This window comes from Lissotriton helveticus, chromosome 5_1 (assembly GCF_964261635.1).
Source record: "Lissotriton helveticus chromosome 5_1, aLisHel1.1, whole genome shotgun sequence".
In the NCBI taxonomy this organism is placed as follows: domain Eukaryota; kingdom Metazoa; phylum Chordata; class Amphibia; order Caudata; family Salamandridae; genus Lissotriton; species Lissotriton helveticus.
In genome coordinates, this window is record NC_136065.1 from 1,187,209,086 (window position 1) to 1,187,229,986 (window position 20,901).

The 20,901-nt window shown below is 40.6% G+C and overlaps 1 protein-coding gene across 1 annotated transcript in view; it reads right to left on the minus strand.

Annotated features, from left to right (window-relative positions):
• The window catches only part of HSPA12A (heat shock protein family A (Hsp70) member 12A), a 414,126-nt gene that overhangs the window by 17,246 nt on the left and 375,979 nt on the right, over positions 1-20,901 (minus strand). Inside the window, exons 8-10 of the mRNA XM_078643897.1 lie at positions 14,493-14,579; positions 6,052-6,156; positions 1,926-2,184 (exon numbers count right to left, since the gene is read on the minus strand). Of these exons, the coding sequence (XP_078500023.1) occupies positions 1,926-2,184; positions 6,052-6,156; positions 14,493-14,579 (451 nt within the window). The remainder of the gene's footprint in view (positions 1-1,925; positions 2,185-6,051; positions 6,157-14,492; positions 14,580-20,901) is intronic.

Sequence of the window (20,901 nt, forward strand, 5' to 3'; positions counted from 1 at the left end):
ACCGCTGTAATGGCTAATTCTTTGTTGAAGTGAAGGTTGGAGACCGAATGTCAAGGTTTTTCTTAACAGAATTTTTGCCAATAATTTTCCTCTCAGGGTCTCCACTCTTCCGTAAAAAGTAATTGCAAAAATCAAAAGCCATTTCCCCTTTTGAAAACTTACAAGCTATAAAGATAGCAAACTTCCAAAGAAGACAACAACTTAATTGCAAACCAGACACAATGCTGGAACTTGGTCTTTTCCTCCGTCCCCGCTGGTCTCCAGCTGGGCGGCCTATAGATCCTCCTCCTCCACGGATCTGCTCCCTGTTTGTGACTATTGTTTATACTTCTGGTCTCATCTCCATTTTCTCTCTCTCTCCCTTTCCTGTCCCTATCTGCTTTCAATACTTTTTTCTTGCTAATACTCTTGTAAATGCCATGCTCTGTAAATTTGTAATATATAATTGTCTAACCCTAATCCCTTTTAAAATATGATCTTGTGTTTTGCAATATATATGTAATTTTATCCACTAGAATCTGTAGTAGACGTATTTACTTATTAGTGTTTTTATGTAATTTTAGAGTTTCTTCTGTTTGTTTCTTCTCCTTGAGTGAATCTTCAATGTGTATATATGCAACTCTAACCCCTAGGATCTGTAGAAGGCGTATGCACTGACTACTGCTTTTGCGATTTTAGAGTTGTTCTTTTTGTATCTTATATGTAACTCATGTACTCCGAAGTCCTTATTTAATGTAACTGGTCCTTTTGTGAAGCGCTCTAACCACTAGTATATGTAGTAGACCTTTGTACTTACTACCATTCCTATATGATTTTATAGTTTATCTGTTTGTATCTCTTCCTTGAGTCACTTTACAACTTGTACATTTGCAATTTTTCCCTCCTTTCACTCCACTTGTACATTTGCAATTGTGTTCCTATTTTATATCTCCTATGTAACTAATTTAATCCAAAGTCCATATGTAATGCAACTGGTTCTTTTGTAAAGCGCTCTGACACCTTCGGGTAATGTTTGCGCTATATAAAATTGCATCAAAATAAAGAAAAGAAAAGAAATGCAAAAAAAACACACAAGTCGTCCTCTGATAAATAGATGCAACAAACACATCTTAGAAAACAAAACAAGCTCACCATAAAAAGATGCTGAACATAATAAGTGAAAACAGGCTCATGAAAGACACTGCCATGACGTTGGACGAAGATGTATGACGAGTCATCATCACACAGGTTTTATTACAGATGATGTCCAGAGGCGTTTTTTAAAAAATTTATATTTTACATTATTGTTTCTGATCCAGCCACTCTGTGGCTACAATAAAAGCAGACGGTCCTATGAAATGGATGCACAGCAGCGAGTAATGAGTCATGAACAAGGTAAATGCACTGAGTTATGTCATGTCCAAGATGCCCAAAAGCTACTCTTTAGAACATTAGAAATGTGATGCATAGACAGGGCTGTGAGTAAGCTGTTGGAACGATAATTCAGATAGAGAATGGAACACTTGGACAAAGCGGTGAAGCATACCAGAGCTCAAGTTGTGAATTCAGCCTGAGATATTCTACATGAATGGAGAAAATGTGAGATTACAGATTAGCAGGCCATGCGCTATTTTGCCAACTAATACTGATCCCAGAAATATATATGACAACCTTCTTCTAGAAAGCAAGTGGGTAAGGCTGTAGTCCATGGGCTTACACGAAGATAACCCTTCAGCAGCATTGACCAGAGTCTTAAACTAGTCCAAGCCCCACTGTTAAAGATACAGAACTGTACATTTCAAAATCCATTCACAGAAGCACGTGAAGCAGCCCCAAATGCAAGCTAGGACTCATGAATCATAAAAGAAAGACATATCTTCAAAAGCAGAGTTCTAGAAGGCCTACCCTGGAGCTGGGGCCAACCTGGAACCGTCAGACTCACTTACTTGCTTTTCCTGAGGGCGTGCTCCACGCTGTGACCTCGAAACTTCTTGTAGTAGTCGATGAATGAGAAGGGTAGGTTAATGTTGAGTGGGTTGCTTCGGTCGGGCGCGGCGGCCCGCTTACGCGACTCAAAGGCAATCATCAGGTCTACCCAAGCGGCCGGACGCTTCACCTTGAACTGCTCGATGAAGTCCTCACCGAATATTTTGTAGAGTAGTTTCTCAAACTCATAGTCCACGCCCAGAGATCCATAGGGGCCACCTGTGTGAGACAAAAGACAGGTACGAGGTTAGTGAAGTTGTTATCCAAACATTGATATACAAACGTGTTTGATGCCTGATTTGTGCATTGTCTCAGGAGGAACATTTGAAGTGGCCCATGCTGAGATTAAGCAGCTCATTTATGAGTTTTTTCTATCACATATCACTGCTGGATCCTTTACATCAGGGTTCTCCAAAGTCGGTCCTGGAGGGCTGGATCTATGCCAGATTTTTAGCATATCCCCATTTAGATAAATGTAGTTATTTAAAAATCTGGCATGGATCTGGCCCTGCGGGACTGACTTTGATGAACTCTGCTTTACATCTTACCCGCTGATGTTGACCCATTTCTTCAGTGGTGACCAAGTGTTATTCTTTCTACTCAGCCCCTGAGGACATCAGTGCCCTCTGTGTAGCAACAATAGAGGTGTTTTACTATGTTCTATTTTCAGCGAGCGTTGAATACATCGCATTTCACTGTCTGTCTGGTGCTTGTAGAATGCTTAAGATTAGTGTGCAAAGAATGCTCTGCAGCCTGGCAGCATCTTTGGTGCCCAGATGCTTCTCCTCCTCTCCATGGCTCTGAGGGCACCTGCTGTACATAAATGGATTCTGTGACTCTATGGTGTCAATTATCCTGTTGTTTAAGCAATAGAAGGGCTAACAGGCTCTTGTGCATGTGCAACTGGCAGACGTGCATCCACTGATGTCACTTCTGCTGTGTTATGCTGTGCATATCGTGTTGGTAGAAGATAGGGGGATTCACATCTGCGTCACAGAGGATGCCAGTGGAACGTAATACCTTACTGCTGGCCCGCGCATGAGCTAGTGAAGAACTGGCCCATATCCAATTTGGTTGTGTGATGCTGGTATGGTCATATCTATTTCTGTTGTGTGACAATGGAGCGGATGGTTGGGCTTCCGGTCAATGGAGGGCAGAGTAGGGAAGAAGGAACAAGGAAATGGGGAACTTGTAGATAACCATGGCAACTATTAATTAAAATATTGGCATTTCTGGCATGATGGGGCCTACTTCTTGTGTGATTGGAGACAATTCTTGGCAGATTGTCACCATGCTTGGCATGATGGAGCCCAATATGGGAGTTGGCATACTAGACGTCATTCATGCCTGTTGTGAACTTTTAGACATAACAATGCCAAGGATTAATAATATACTGGCCTAGCATACTTGTCCGAATGGTGGCTATTATTACTCTGTCGTATAGGCAGTAGTCATGGCATAATGACTCCCCTCTTTAATATAATGTAGACGTTCCTGCCATATCTGCTGCCTACAACGTCATACTAGAGTAGCATCACTGGTATTGATAATCATAGCTTGGCATGTAAGGAGGAAACTGTCTGCACACGTCATAATAACAATGACATGCTGATGAGTGGGGACCACACATGTATTCCCTCGAAATACAAAGCAAAATGTGTCCGAAAGTGATATTCAGGGACAATATGACTTATTTTGAGAAATATATTTAAAATGTATATCGGGGAGATCAACGGAGTTCGGCAGACTTACTGCTCATGTACGTCCAACTGTGCCAAAGTGCACTTGCTGCAATGTCATGAATCATCCAGGAGGCATTGCATTATTTATCTTAATAAAGCTTTTTTTCTATGTTGTGTTGCTGTTTGTGGCTTTCTTGAGTCTGTAACATTGGTGTACCTTTGCGTTTGAACTTGTAATGTCTCTGTAACTGTTAGATGACTAACTCTACTGGCTATAGCCCGAGTTTGAGAGATTTGTTATAACATTAGATTTCTCGAGTTTTAGTAGATTCTAAGGAATAAAACAGGATCTTTTTGGAAGCAGCTAGCTGGAAAATGATAAATGGCTTCTGTTGCACACTGCACCCCTATCAGAGTTGTCGGAATGCTACTGGGTGTTGCTGTGCTGTTTGTAAATGTTTGCTGGTTCAGGTTTGGGTGGCCAATCTTTTCATTTTGTGTTCTTTGTGAAGAGGGAAGCATGTGGTATCTTATCTTGTCTGTTTGAGTTAAGTGTTTCAGTGTCCATGTTCATCTGACATGATAGTTAGGATGTAGTATGCCTGTCTCTACCTAGAACCTAAGTAATAACCTATTCACTACCTTTCTGTGAGTGACGATTGACAGGATCAGGATCCACGCACTCAAAACTAGACACAAGGGTGCTAGACCCAGGCAATCTGTTGTGTTCCCATTACGTCCTCTTCCATAAGCTGTCACCGCTGTCATGGAAGAGTTTTAGAGCAGGGTCACTCATAAAGATGTTGGGTGCTGATAAGGACCACCGCTTAAATGTTCTTTCTGACACTACTGAAGTCTCCTGCTCGCTCTTCATTTCCACTCCACAATTAGGTCCTTTCCCTGCAGGGGCACCATTAAACTTATTTACTCTCACTACAGTTCCACCTACGTTGTTACAAAGTCAAATTTACATTGAACACATTTTCTGCAGACAACCGAGTTGTTTTACTACTGAACCTCCCAAAGACCATTTGTATTTTAAGAATATATAAAGATTCATGATCGAATTATCACCAAATTCCTGGAACAAAACCATCTACTGGAAGCCGCACAATCAGGATTCCGGGCCAACCACAGCACTGAGACCCTCTGACTGCCCCCACAGATGACATGAGAACACGTCTCGACTGTGGAGAAACTATGGCCCTGATCCTCCTCGACTTCTACACAGTGTTCAACACTGTTTCCCACAACACCCTCATCAACAGATTCACCGGCATACAGCAAGACACCCTCAAGTAGCTTTCCTCCTTCCTTTCAGGAGGCACACAGAGCATCTGAGTGCCTTCCTTCACCTCCGCCCTAAAGACATCATATGCAGATTATCCATCAGCTCCACTGTGTTCAACATCTACATGACCCCCCTCACAGCCGTACGATCCCACGCACTCTACTAAAACTCCTACGCAGACGACACTCAACTGATCCTCTCGCTCACCAAGTACACCACCAATGCCAAAACTATCTCTGCAATGGCCATGACCAATGTAGCCAAATGGATGCGAGACAACTGCCTCCAACTCAACTCCAACAAAACTGAAGTACTGATCTTTGGGAAGAACATCTCCATATGGGACCACAACTGGTGGCCTACAGAACTTGGACCTACACCCACACCGACTAACAATGAAAGCAACCTTAGCATCATCCTCGACAGCCAACTGACCATGAAATTACAAGTCAAAGCAGTTGCCCCCTTCTGCTTCCACACACTTCGCATGCTACGCAGAATCTTCAGATGGATTATAACCAACACTAGAAAGACTCTCACTCAGCCCCTCATCACCAGTCACCTTGACAACGGCAATGCCCTTTACGTCGGCATCTTCACCCAGCTGCTCAGAAGACTCCCGACCATATAGAACCCCACAGCCAGACTCTTCCTGGACCTCCCAAATTAACCCACATCGCCTCCACCGAAGAGACTTGCACTGGCTCCCCATCCAGAAGAGATGCCAAATCATGATCCTCACACACGCTTACAAGCCCTTAACAACCTAGGACCTGCCTACATCAACCATCGACGGAACTTCCACCAACCCTCTAGACACGTGCACTCCTCTTCACTCGCCCTTGAACACCTCCTCACATCTGTTGCAGCCACAGTGAGGGCCACTCCTCCTACATCATTGCCAAGACCTGGAATGACCTTCCCCTCCAGCTTCGTACAGCCCACTTGCTGGCAGACTTCATAAAGAGACTCAAGACCTGGCTCTTCGACAGAGACCCCTAGAGGGGACAGTGTTGCTTGCTTGAATGATTGAAATATGGTGCAGCCCATACCTTGTGCACAGTGAAAACATTTAAGAAACAAGGAAAATGGCATAAGAGGTTGATCTGTTACCTGAGGCCTTGTAGAGCTCTTTCAGATGTCCCTGAGGCAGAGTGATCTGATGAACGGTGAGATCTACAGTCCCTCCGCCACAGTCCACGACCACGTATTTGTCACCTGGGGAAGAGATTAAAAAAATTAGACAAGAAAATCACTCCTAAACTCCTTTATGATGCATCACACTAGGCAGAGTACATCACATCCCCAAGACACAATTGAAAAAGTAGTGCACCAGGAGACGTAATCCTGCTGTAATATTAATGACTATCACTTAGTGTGTCTGAGCTAATAAAATAACACAATGGACAAACATATATATTGCAAAAAAATGAATGTACCATGAAGGCTGCAGGTAGAGATCCAGGTGGCTACAAAAAATTTATTAAATTGAGTTGGGTAAATATAAGGAAATGTTACTTACTTGTAATTTTTTAGAGTTTGTTGGTCTGAAAACCTCTAAATCAGGCTCCTATTTAAATTCATTAACAGAATATTTCAAACAATTTGAAAAATTCTAGACCACTTGTGTTTCAAAGAGAAATATCCAAAGTTTAAAAAAACATTTTTGTAGAGAGTTTAGATTAACAAGTGGGCTTAGTTAGCCTTTTAAATTGTCCCCCAAACAACAGGAAAAGGAAAGAGGTTCACTTGGACAAAAGTGTAAAAGGGCAGCAGGTTTCTCCAGAAGCCCCTGATGTACTGTGGTGTCCTTTAGGTTTTCATATTTTTACTTAAAAAATTCTGACTTCAAAGTTTGTTAAAATGCCATTCAATCTTTGAACTGTCTGTTGTCTTTTCAAATATTACTTTTTGGGGAGTTGTGTACATTTTGTTTGAATTTTGCAAAAGATCAGTCATTTATCAGCTATGTTTTGAGCGCCTTCCATGCTTTATTGAATATCTCTGCTGCGGGTGAAACTCTATGAAAGGATTAATGTATCCGGTTTACAGACCTGGCAATTACACTGTGGGGGAATTTAATAATTCATCTAAACAAGAGGAACAGGAGCTTTTGATTAGGTCCAACGTGCATACTACCTTCTGTAGTAATTGCATACAAGGGTGTGCAGTTCCTGGAACAGGGGAAGATGGTCAGGTCAGTGGAATAGCATCCAATTGGAGTAAGTGCCCTCACACACCCCGAGAGGTGTCATGCTTCATCATCTGGGCATGCTCCTTGTCCGGCCACGCTGCAATGCCCGACAGGCACCCGCGAATGGGTTCTTTGGCGAAGTTCTTTTTGTAAAGCCGTTGAGTGAGTGAGGGTATATGGACTGTGATAAGTAGTGTAGTGCAGTGAAAGGCGTGGTTAAAATAGGTTTAGTAATGCTGGCTATTACTAAACTTTATTGATGGGGCTTCCTAACCTAAATAACATCAGTGTAGCTCGTGTGTGAAGCAATGGTCCTATGGAGCATTCAGGTTGTGAATTTGCGTGGTCAACATGTTTCTTGCCTCATCCAGCCCCTAAGGGGTCTGTTGGCAATTCATTAGGACTGAGAAAGCATTTTCTGTACCTTACACTACTGCGTGACTAGTTCTTCAAGAAGTACAGATAGTTCAAGTAACCATCCCTGTTATGCTTCACAAAGCAACATTTTCCTTGATTCTTGGAATGACCAGAAAGAAAGGGAAGGGGGGACAGAACAACACATAGGACAAACACTTAGCTTGTTTAAAACTGGTAAAACTTTCGTTTTTTACCACATTGAAAAGGTTTGTTTACACAAACACCCTCGTATCCACGCACAAGTGTGGTTAAGAAATATGCGTTGTAGCGCTTACGTAGCTGGAACACGCGTGGGTGAGGCCACGGTGTTCCAACTGTTTTCCATCTTAAGTTACCCTTTATTGGTTTACCCTTTTTACACTGTAACTGATGTTGAGTCCTACACATGATGCCTTACCTAATATTTTATATGATAATTTCATGTTCTTGTGTAAACATATTAATTGATACCAGGGGTCCGAACCAGTAACAGCTGGCAGGGAATGAGGGTGGCGGGGCAGGGGGAAGGTCGGGGAATGGGGGGGTGCATAATGAATTAAGAAAACACTTACCTCCTCTGCTGGCCGTCTCTCCTTGCTTCTCCGGAGTCCAGGAACCAGGAAGCACCCAGGCTCCGCATAGGCAATCACAACGCTGCAATGCAGCGTTTTGATTGGCTCTCTAAGCCAATCATTGGTCTGAGCACTGTGGATCAGCACGAAGATGGGGACTTGGGGCCTGGGCAACTTCCCCACCTCGCTGTGTAATGCAGCCTGGCGGGGAACATGCAAAGTGCGCATGACTGTTTGGCGATCCCAGACGGCTGGCCAAACAGTCATGGGCACTCAGTGTGTACAAACCACTCTTCCCCCTGTGCCTCCAGCCCCGCCCCGTCCTAACCCAGCCCCGAGCCTGCAAAAAATAAAATGATAATAACCAAGTAATTATCATTTTATTTTTCCTGCTCAAAGAGCAGTGGGGCAACGCTCCTCCGCCTTAGTGAAGGAGCCCCCCCCGGTCCGATCATTGAGACATTTTATAACTTAACCATACTTCATTACACATTTAAGTTATGCTGGCTACTACACATGATGATTTTTTTGACTATTCAAACTTCTAGGTCCTGTTTAAATGAACCAATAGATGCCAGGGGTCCGGTGTTTCAGACAAGTCAGGATTCAACCATACTTTACTTTACGTTTAACATGAATCCTATGTAGTACCCCAATCAAGTTTCAAGATATTATTTTTTATGAGATCAATGACTTTGTCATATTAGGCCATACTACTATGACTGAAAACCTTGCTATTAAAATAGAATTGTGTTTAGGAAGATAACCAATCATCAACAGTTTGTACTTTCTGATATTGCTGAACTAGGTATGCGTTACGAGTCACTAATTCATTTGTTTATGGACCTTCTCTCACAACCTTTTTCATGAAATGGTAATTGTCCAGCAATACCTACAATTGTTCTTTCATTTTTCTTTTGACGAAATGGCATCATGAATTGAACATGATTATTGTTATTGTGTATTTAGACGCTGTGGAAATTGATAAATTATAAGAAAAAGGTATTCCTATCCCGATATTACCATACAGTAAATGGGTCCTTGGCCTTCTCACAAATGTACTATACTTTTTGGGTTACATTTGCAGCCTAACTTCTCCTTTTTCAAAGCCTTTTAATTATTGCATTCACCTTGCTTAGAGCTGCATGCCAGTACCATATGCAAGTTCAACCCATCAAACTACCAAAAATTATGCATGCCGTATGCCTTACCTCCATATCCTAAAAGTCCCTAACCAAGCAATTGCTATGAGATTGTAAGGAAACCATGCTCACCATCATAGATAGAAAATAATTACAACACGTTTGCTTAGAAAGCAAAATAGTACCTTGTACAGACTATAAAGTTTGCGGCTCTCTCACCTTTTTCTCACGTTCGGTTATTGCATTTAACGGTGATGCACCTTTGCCGTACCAAATTTTTCCTTAAAGAATTACCACTCCACAAGTTCCGCCCTTCACTTTACAACATGCTCGGTGGTGGACTCTTATGTTTTACTCTGCTACTATGATTTATTTCAGTCATAGTATTTGTTTATTTGCAGCCTTGAGAAAGCCACAGGCTATCAAGCTGCCAGGGGGCAAAACACGTGTCAGCTGCTTTCGAAGTACCACTAAAAATATGTAGGACTATTTATGGATTATCACTAAAAAGTGAAAAGAATTGTTGATACAATCTACATTGGAAAGAATTATGCATTTCCAACAACAAATAAAATGGATATTTCAACAAAAAAACAAAGGCTTGTATGCATTTTTTCACAATTTGGGTAGATACATTAAAAATCCCTTCAGGAAGTTGACAGCCCATTAGCCTCCCAGCCTTATCCCCTCTTTCATAATGGCGCTGACAAATGCGAAATAGACATTTCTCAGCATGGGATGAATGGAGGCTATTAAGAGAAAATTAAGCAGCAAGTACTGTTGTCAATGTGTCCAGCGATTGTGTCTGAGAATAAGTGGAGGTAAGATTTGTGATTTCATTCGCTAAGCAAATTCTAGAAATGTGTTTAATTTTTTGCAATTGCTACATCCATCATAATCATGCCTTGCAATACTACCTTTCCGGCTCCCAATAACCTATGGGCATCTCTTACCGAATGTTCATTGTCTTTCATAAACTGCTCAACATGTAAACATAACTAGGGTTTTGCCTGTGGAGTCTTGTAAGAAGTCAGCTCCAACCACCATTAAGGTTTCGGGGATAGTGAGAGTCTTAGATCTATTTGAATATCTATGAGGTCATGATCAGATGGTACCACAGGGAATGATAATTGTTTTCAATACCAATTGTAAAACAGAGGGGGAAATTAAAAGGAAGGCAAAAAATGTGCGTGTGGAATAGGAGCATGAGGTAAAAGTATAGTCTCACTCATTGGGATTTGAACAACCTCCAGGTTTCTTGTATTGCATGATCTTTTATGAAAGCCATAAGAGTGTGTCTGTTTCTATTACGAAGTGTATCTGATCTATGTGATCTATTCATAAACTGGTCATTGGTATTGTTCCAGTTTCCTCCTGGTATAACTTTAGAGAAGCCAAAACATGTCAGTAGTCTACTAAGCTGTGATAAAGAACCTGTTTTTGAGTCGATAGAAGCATATTTGGAACCTATAATTAAAAATGTGTTACATATATGAAGTTTACCACAGATGTATCTTCGCCCAAATCTTCCGATTTTTGTAGTAGGGTAGTTGATTATTAAAAAGAATGGCTGCTCCACATTTTCTTTGAGGTGTTGAGTCCTAGGATTTTGTATTGGTCGTTATACTTGCATTTATGACTTTACCCACCCAATCTTGTTTTCATCTCTCACTTTCCTGGTGGGTAAAATGGGTTTCTTGCAATAATGCAATATCAGGTTTGTTGTGACCCATATAAGTATGTTTTTCCTTTTAATAAAGTGCGTTAAACCATGGACATTCAAAGACACAACTTTAAGCAGTCTTGTGTGTGATGTTTGCATGGTGTTGACAAAGGTATTTAATTCAGCTGGTGGGAGGAGAGTTTATATCCTTTTATGTGAAAGAAGAGAGCACGTAATGGGTGTAGTGATTAAGATGATATAATATAGTCTTAGTTGTAGTGTGGGATTTAAATATAAATAGGAGTCGGTCGTCTCTGGGTGTAAAGTAATTCACTTAAGAAAAAGTAAGTAGCATTATTGTTCTAGTAGTTATCAGAAGAATGGATATGAATACTATGTTCCAACCCAAAATGTTTAAACAGTATTGTACACTCCACTACCAATTTTAACTTTTTTTCTGGGGGTGAGCGGTATAGGACATGTGGGATTAGGGGTAGGCAAGGCCACCAATGTTGAAAGGTTTAAAGAACAATATTAAATGTGTATTGACTAACAATTATCAGAGATAGAATCGTAACAATGAGATAATAACGGCATACATTATCTTGAAAGGTCATGGTACAGCAAACATAAAAAGGAAAAGAGCATGTCAATAATACTATATATACCTGCCTCCGATATTATGAGCCTAACTGTAACAGTGCAAGAAAAAGAAAAGAAAAAAAGGGGAGAACAATAATATAAATAATACATTACAAGTCTGTGTAATACGATAATCAGGTTCTACTAGTGTTCCTGAATTAAGCTTTCAAAGGTGATTTAGATGTGTCTCTCAGTGCCAACAATTTCCAAGCTTTATGATAGCCACTATGGGACCAGTTCTGAGTCAGTTTTTCATCAGCCATGTTCGTCCTGATCAGAAGCATCCCCCCTCACTCCTTGGTTCATGTGTGGCAGCTAGTTGAGGTCTTTATATTCCATGGTTGATTCAATGTCATCCAAGTAATTAAAAAAACCTCGAAACAGTCTGGGTCTAGATATTCCTTAGGCTTTCCTTGGTAAGTTATGAATATTGTAGCTGGTTCCAACAGTCAATGTTTGATTTCTCTCTTCTTTATTCTAGGTTGAAGAGCTAGGAACTGCTTCCTCTTGAGGTTGGTTGGAGCAGAAAAGGCTGCAGGAATGATAATCTGATGTTTGTCTATAGATATGGGCTGGGTTTCCTTCCGTCTGTGATGATTTGTTGTACCTGTTGATGGCGCAAGCAGCAAACCAGTATATGATGGTGTTATTGAAATCTAGCAGAGTTCTGAGAGCGTACTCTGTTGGCACGTTGGAATTCAAGCAGGGGTGCAAAAGCGATTCCCCATAAGTGTAGGAATCATATTAGTGAGGAATTGAAAAATAGCTTCCTTCTCGGATTGTCCTGGTATTCCAATATTCTCATCAACGGAAACAGGTAGTAGTGGTTTAGTTTTCACACCTTGTTATGAACAAGCATTTTCTGTGGGTCCAGAATAAGTGACAGTACTACCACAGTTATTATGTACAAACTGGATCAAAGAACCCCAACTGTATACCATGTTTATATAAAGGAAAAGTGTTTCTTCAACAAACGGCTGTTTGTTGAAAAAGAATTGTCAAAGTGGAATGTACAGAAGAAAACAAGTTTGCTGAATCAGATAATAAATTATACCACCATTTATACTCAATCCCTACTGTTTGGAATTTATACTATAGTCGACATTAAATTAGTGCTGTGGTGTTCCTTTATATAAACATTCCAATAATTCTGATATTGTCTATCCAGCTTTGATCTTCCAGATTAATTGAGTTTTGAAGGAGATACTAGATGTCTTGGCTAGGATCAGGGAGCTTGTCAAGTCTTGATACGACATAACGCATCTGTCCATAAGTTGCATGCATGATTGGAATTAGTTGATTTTGCTCCTTAAAGATTGTCCTTCACTAATTGTGGCAGACATTGCATTATTTACTGAACTGATTGAGTTTTTAATATCCAACAATTCTTTGAGTAGAGTGTCCATTGCTGTTCTGGGATGTCCTGTGTATTTGCCATAGCAGATGAAGCTTCTTTGTCATTAGGGTTGGTTAAAAATGCTTCGGAGTATGGCAAGTGTCTGGCCTACTTGAACTTCGAAATAGAGATATAGAAAGGAGGGGGGGGGACTTTATACTGAGAGTGACCCTCGGTCCACCTCTCTCTCTGCTCCCTTGACAATGAGGTCTTTGAAAAAGATCCAGTCTGAGAAGGCAGATAAGGTGGGTGTGGTTAGCTTATTGATAGTTCTCATTCAGCCCTGATGAGGTATCCCAGGTGTTATATTTTCTTATTATTCCAGAAGGATATGACAAAAATAGTATATGATCAGCTTGTCCCCTTGTCTAATATGGGTGTGCCTCAATTCAATCCATGCTAAGAGGGGGTTAAGCAACACTTCAGTCTAAATCTGCGGGAAAATGAAAGACACAAAGAGGGATGATCTCAGAACTAGCAGCATTTGATGGATATTTGATGTCCGCATTGATTCAGGGGTCGGAAATGATGTCTTTGTTAAAGCATGTTGGGCATTTTTCCAAGATGGTCGCGCTGTTATTGTTCTGAAAGCACATCAAAAGAATCGAAGAGCTTGCCTTCCGATCCTCTATATGGTCAATTGTTTCAGAGAAATGAGGCTGGAAAGTGTAGAAATCTGGCAAGGCCTTGCCTTCCTTCTCTGAGCATCAGAGGGGAGCCGCCATTACCCACGGCATCAAGTTCTGCTCCTTACAATTGTGATTTAAATGAAAGGAAATTCAGGCAAAACATTGGAAGAGCTATGGACACACAAGTGGCATTGCAGTGTGCTAAATTCTATATGATAGACTTGGAGCAGACTCTATTTTTACATTGTTTGAACCCACTAACATTTGTTTGTTATGTACACGAAATATGGGATTGGAAAATTCTTTCAAACACTTAAGCACTTTCATACATTGCAACTAACCCTGTTAAGGAGAGAGTCTCCCAAAAATGTTAACTTTGTGTAGTCTTTTCCCTCTTACACTCAAACAATTGCAAGCAAAAGGTCAACAACAATTCTCTCTTTTGGCTGCAAAATCTCCTTCCTACATGTCTCCAAATGTTACAACAGAAGCAATGTTTGTGGGCAAGTAACATTTATTTTGGGGAAAAAAAACGATGCATATCTTTTTAGTAATGCCTCTAAAGACTGTCACGGAAAACACAGACATTAGGAAAAAGCAGCTATTTGGAAAAGGTAATGCTGTCAAAGGAGTGGCCATTTTGACAAGGCCAGCAGTTTGATAAAGAGCAGCCATGTTTGTAAGGAATATGATTTTGAAGGGATTGTTCTTTAGAAGGGACAGTTCTTTTGAAGGATGAAGCATTGACATGCCTGATTTCTTCTACAAAAGGTGCTATTTCGAAAAGATTGTCCATGTTTAGGTTTGCCAAAGAAATATTTTAGAAAAATACCCAAAACAGCACCACAACATTTAGAGAATGTAGATTGCCAGAAATCATTAACTAGCAAGAGCATATAGGATAGGACTATCTACAGTACCTTCCTCCAGCTCGGACCAAAGTTCTCCTATGACATTTTCCACCAGAAAGGTCCGACTCTGACGGTTACGCCGAATGTGCTCCTTGGCTAGTGATGAACAGAGAGAGAGAAAGACCAGGGTGAGACAGCATGATCAGTCTATTAGCATATTTAGCATGCAGTGAGAACAGATAAAGGATGATAGAGAATAGTATCATTACAACTGCTTAATGCACAGGAGATGTGAGCAGACCCTTTACGTTATCTAATAGAATTACATGTGTTCTCTCACCATGTTAAGCAGTTCACTAGAGATGGTCCCCTCCCTTCAACTCCTTTGCGTTCATTGTTGGCCTTATAACTGAAGCTATTCAAATTTCTGTCTGGCTACATGTTCAGAAGCCCTCTAAAAGAAACTGCACTGGAATTCCAGGACTCTGCCTACCTACAATTATATCTAATATAGGCAGTCGAGGTGGGTCCATTGAGCTAGAATAGAGTAGGCTCTTAGTACGTTTGAAAACACCCAGTAACAGAACCTTTTGATATGCAAGTATGGCCTTCTTGTGATTTAATAAGCTGAAAGAGTCAAGGTGGTCATGGGATGGGGCAAGGTAGAAAGTTAGGGTTGTAGGTGAGATGGTGGCTAGGTATGTTGTGGGGGGAAACTGCTGCTCCAAAATAACTGTGGTCTGGGGTTTACTTACATGTTTAAAGATTTTTGTCAGATACAAAATATCTAGTATACCACACAAAACTGCAAAATTAGCCAAAGCGATTTTTAATTTAAATAAACATAGATAATATTACGTTTGCAAGTTGCCTTGCACTACAATCCCTGCTTTACAGTACAAGTCACTCCTTAGACAACAGAGATGGGTAACACTTATACAGTAATCTTCACAAGACTGATATCTTTACTAGAAAAAATTGGCTTTGATAGATACATCAATGGGTTTAACTTCTGTCTGAAATGTTGCAAACCATGTTGAAATTTGGTACCAATTATTTTTTATCCACACTATAAGGTAGAGGATGCGAATGAGGCAGCACATAGACACATAAGTCAGAAATATTTAGTACAGTAGGTATAGTCTGTCCTGTTTTCAGTGCTTATTTTGTATGGATTTCAGTGGTGTTTCCTTGATGTTTTCCAAACATTTTGAGATCAGAGCTTATCAGTGTTTATTCAGCTGCTTAACCGACAAAAAAGAGAAAAAAATGTTTTTCCAGTGTTTGCAAAACATGTTTTTTGCAGTGTTTGTTCTAAATCAGATATGTAATAGAAATGAGATGACATACAGAGTATGTAGTGTCTTCCTATTGGAAGTGTGTCCAATGGATTTGTGTTAGGCTGTTTGAAGCATAGAAAGTCTATGTATTACACTCTGACTCTCATCTCATTACCCTCCCTCACATCTCATTACCTCTCACGCTAGCTCTGCCAGGACTCTGTCTGTTTTGCATGACTATTAAAGGTCAAAAAAGTGCTATGGTCTAAATCCTAATAAATTATTTCACACAGTTGGTGTCATTCACCACCTCTTAACTGAATTACATGACATTGTGGGTGGTTAACCCTGCCAAAGGCTTAATACAGTGTAAAGAAATTACAAAATAAAAATTAGACCAGGTCCTCTGTAGCCCCGTGTTCTACATTGAACGTTGAAGCTTTTTTCATTCTCACTACTGCTTCTTTGTACTCTTTGCCTGACTACATTAAAGTGGTGCTGCTGTTGTGTGGACATTTATAGGTGTCAAGTGGTCAAATGACAAATGCCTCACTCTAAATCAGTCCTGACCTCTTAAAAGGCATCACATTGTATTCTGGGACTTTAGAGTTTGCTGTTAATATTGTAAATATGGGTTCAAAATTGACAGCTGTAAACTGCCGTTGGGCAACAAGCCAAGATTAGATAAAGGTAACACAATGTGCAAAGTCTTTGGTCATGTTTTCAACACTATGCCATGTGGCCATGTGCATGGTGACAGCAATCTTTTCACAGATACATATGACTACACCGAGCATTGATTGTTTACAGCCTGGGGTGTCTAGCAGGTGGCCTGCAATCAATACTGACTGTTAGAAAAGGGAGTTGATGTATCAAAGGGTTTTACTCATACTATGTTCAGGTAAATATGATAGCGCATATTGGTCAAGATTATTATGAGTCAACCATTTTATCAATCAGTGAAACAGTTCAACATTGCCAAAAGATCAAATACGATTTTAATATTCCCAGATTCTCTGCAGTGTATACAATAATTGGATTAAACCTAAAATAAGGTTATAAGTCCTGCACTTTTAATAGAAGCACACAAAATTGGATGGAACAAAAAGAAGAAAAAATATTTTTGGGATGTCCCTAAAAAACATAACTTAAGCACAAAAATCTTACAACAGAATAGCCTCTTTATAGTTCATAATAATATAACTGATCTGGAAAGAAGAGACATATCTGAAGTTAGAATGATTGCAAGTAATGCCTAAAATGCTTCAAGAGCAACTGGAAACCCGGTCAATGAAATTCCTAAACAATTTAAATCGACAGATCTTACAGGGCCTCATTTATGATGCCTCTTGCGGCACCGGAACACCACTTTTTTTTACGTTACGGTGGAGCAATGTGCTCAAGCTTATTTACAAGGCCACGTAAAGCTACTTTATGTGGCTTTTCATGGCCTTGTAAATATATGCCTCTCTAACACAGAACATTGCATGAAAGGGGCGTTCCATGGGTGTTGCTCCGAGTCTTCCCATGCAACACCCATGAAATCAGAAGCATTCCCAGATTTACAACAAATCATACACCTGGGAATGCATCAGAATCTAACTTCACCCCAGAGGTTGCATTAGGGAGGCACAATGAGGAGAAATGTTATAATTTCTCCTCGTTCTTTACTTTTTCTATGTGTGCTGCATTCTGCAGCACACACAGAAAGAGGATCGACTGAATTGCTTGATTTTTTGCAGAATGGATCCCTTCCTGCATGAAATCGATCATCCCCGCTGTGCAGGCACCCTTGCACCATGGTTCAAAGGTGCCAGAGTTGGCGCATGGCAGACCCTCGTGCGCCAATTCTGGGGAAAAGGACATGAATGTACTGTATCTCATAGATATGGCACATTCCTACTCTTTTGTTGTGACATAGGAAAGAACAGCAAGATTCCTTGCGGCGCTGTCCTACATCAAAACCATCATAAATGAGGGGGGCGTGGCTTGCGCGCCGCTGCGACATGGCGACTTGCGCTTGAGCTCCAGGGGGACTGAGGGCCGTTGGAGGTTTTCACTCGCTTCCAGGTGACCCTCTTCAGCACAACAGCTCTCCTGGCCATCGGAACATGCCGAGAGCCGTTTGCGAGCATTTCCGACGGAATTTCGTCACGGAGGTGTGATTTCTCACAGGCGGTGATGGAGCTCGTTATCTCTTCGGGCCGCCGTCATTTTAGCTGATTGTGACGGACGGCGGCTTATCTCCTCAGCAGCGACGTAATGGATACTTTCTTGCCAGTTCAGCGAAATACCAGGTGCTTGTGACTACATTTGGATACTTTTTTCATTTTTTTTTCCTCACTTTTTCCTTCGCGCTGCTTGGCTGATAATTTTGTGGCTCTTTATGATTACATACGTTTTGGCTTGCCTTGGTACAGCAGTTTGAGCACTGAGCTGCGCTCTAACTGCTCTTTGGGTCTCTGCTTTAGCCTACTAGTCTCTGCAAGGTGCTTCTACTAATTTCTGCAAGACTTGTCATATAAGTCCGCCCTTTTTGCTTATTCCGACTTCTCTGCTTTCAGTGCGCTCTATTCTTTTATTTTTTGGTGGTGGGGAAGACACTTCCTTTGACCTTTTTTGCCTGCCTCTACTATTCCTCAAGTGGTTTTATATTTTTTTTTCTCTGTCTGTTGTTCCATGGCCGCCAATATGGGCCGTTCATCAACTGTTAAAGACTCAAAAGACTCAGGTGCCTCGCTTAAAAGACTCAAGCAAGTGTCTCCTACGCCTGAGTCTTCTCAATCAGACACCAATACCACTCTTGACGCAATTTTAACGCAACTCAATGAGGTGCATGACATTGCGCAGTCAACAAAGACTAACACAGACTTACTGCAAGTGGAGATGTCCGCTATCAGGAATGATTTCAAAGCCCTCTCTATTCGTGTTTCGACTACGGAGACACGTATTAGTGGGGCGGAGGACCATATGCAGAAGCAATCTCGGTCTCTTACCCACTTAGAGCGCTCAATGGCGGCATTGCGCAGAGATCTCACTGAACAGGAGGATCGTAATCGCAGATCTAATCTACGCATTTTTGGTCTGCCGGAAGATGCAGAGAAGACATCCCCTTCCATGATTGATTTTTTATACCAATGGCTGCCTTCTACTCTACAAATCTCTTTCCAGAGAGACTTTGAGCTAGAAAGAGCACACCGGGTGCCCACCTTCCGGTCTAAATCTGCCACACAGCCAAGGGCGGTAATTTTTAAGCCATTGCGCCATCAACACACGGAGCAGATTCTTTCTCATATGCGGAAAATTAAAGTGCTTTCCTGGGAAGGTCATCGTATTTCAATCTCTCAAGACTTTGCCAGAGATACAGTGATAAGGCGGAAGGGCTTTCTTAATCTTCGGAAACGTCTTTCTGAGATGAACATTCCCTTTTCCTTTTCTGGTCCATCGAAATTTCGTATTACCTTCAAAGGTCGTTCCAGAATTTTTGATGAACCTGCAGATCTAGCTTCTTTCTTGGACAACCAGATGGAACTACAAATGGAGCTTCAAATGGCGGCTTCACTTGATCCTGGTGCTTCGGACACATGAAGTGTTTATCTGTGCCTCCTTTGTTCTCTCTTTTTTCAGATTGATTGACTTAGTTGTCTTTTACGATCTGCTTGGTGATTTTTTGCTTCTCTATAAGTAATATTGTGGTGCTGTCTGTTTGCGGCTCTGCACGTGGTTGCTTAGTTTTGTTCCTTGGGTATTCTCTTTTTCGCTTTCTTTGGAGTGGCTAGTTTGTCAGGTTCTTCTTTTTTCCTCTCCCGTTTTACAGTGTGTTTCTTCATCCTTCATATTTTTCTCTCTGTGCCTCTAGATACTATTCTTATTCTTTTATTGTTTATGCTAGCCTTCACTGTGGTTTTTTTTTTTCTGTCTGTTCTTTCCTTATGTATAATGCTTTTGTACGCTCTTTTCATGACTTTCTAGACTTTATTGTATGTATTCTTATCTCAGTCTGTAATACTTTTCCTATTGCTCCTAATCCACTGCTAAAGGTTTTCATGGTTGTTTGTTTCTCTCCCATGCTTAATTATCTTTGTTTCCATTCCTGGTTTTTGCCTTTTTTAGCAGATGTTTCTCCTCTCTTATCTCTCTTATCGTTAGATTTATGTACCCATATGTAGTTGGTTAGGTACTGGTTTAGGTTGCTTCTCCTTATTGCTTTCTTTATTTTTATAGAATATTTGTTTCATTGCAATAGATGTTCTTTTCTGTTATACCATTATCTCTTTTTCTCGCTCATCACCCTTACACATTAGTTTTAGTTTCTACATTTTGAAGGTGCTATACTTACGTATAGCTTTGTTCTGACTTACACTGTTTTTTCATGAGGTTCTTTCTTTTTCTACTTAATGATAGTAACTTGTGCATGCTAAGGTTTTTTCATGTTGTATGGATTTCTACTTGCTATTGCCTATTTCTTGTGTTCTCACTTACTATTTTTATTATCAATTACGATTTACCGTCTGTTCATTCGCCTGCTTAGCACGTATTTTTTCTACCAGATGCCTAATTTTTTTTTTTTTATATTGCTATTGTATTTTTTCATTTTTCTTTGATGCTTCTTTAATATATTTACTCTCTCGTCACTTATTTGATAGTTTATTGTTATACTTTGCTTGACTATGTTGTTATATTTGATGCTTCTTCACAATATTTTTTTGTAACTTGGCTGTTCCAAACCTTAATTTTTATTGGGGCTGATATTGCTGACTCTACCTCTCCTCATAACGGCTTCCTTTATCCCCCTTTTCACGTTCCCCCTAGTATGAATTTGGTCTTTTTCAGACCTCACTTCGTTACTCCTCTTCCCCTTTTTCTTTCCTTTCTCTTTCTTTCTTTGTTTCCTCTATCTTCTCCTCTCTTTTCTCCTTTCTCTTCTTTTTTCTCTTCTCTTGGGCTTCTTTCCTAAACTTCCTCTTTTTAACGTATCTGCTTGGTGTTTGGAGGATTACTTCTATTCTGTTTGTTCATACATTATCTTCTAGGTCTTCTCTGTCTTCTCTCCTACATGTTCCATGCCTGGCTTAAATGTATTATCCCTGAATGTTAAGGGTCTAACTCACCCAGTCAAAAGGTCGAAAATTTTGGACTGCTGCAAATCTCTTTCTTCGGATCTTGTACTGTTGCAGGAAACAAAGGTTTTGACCAAG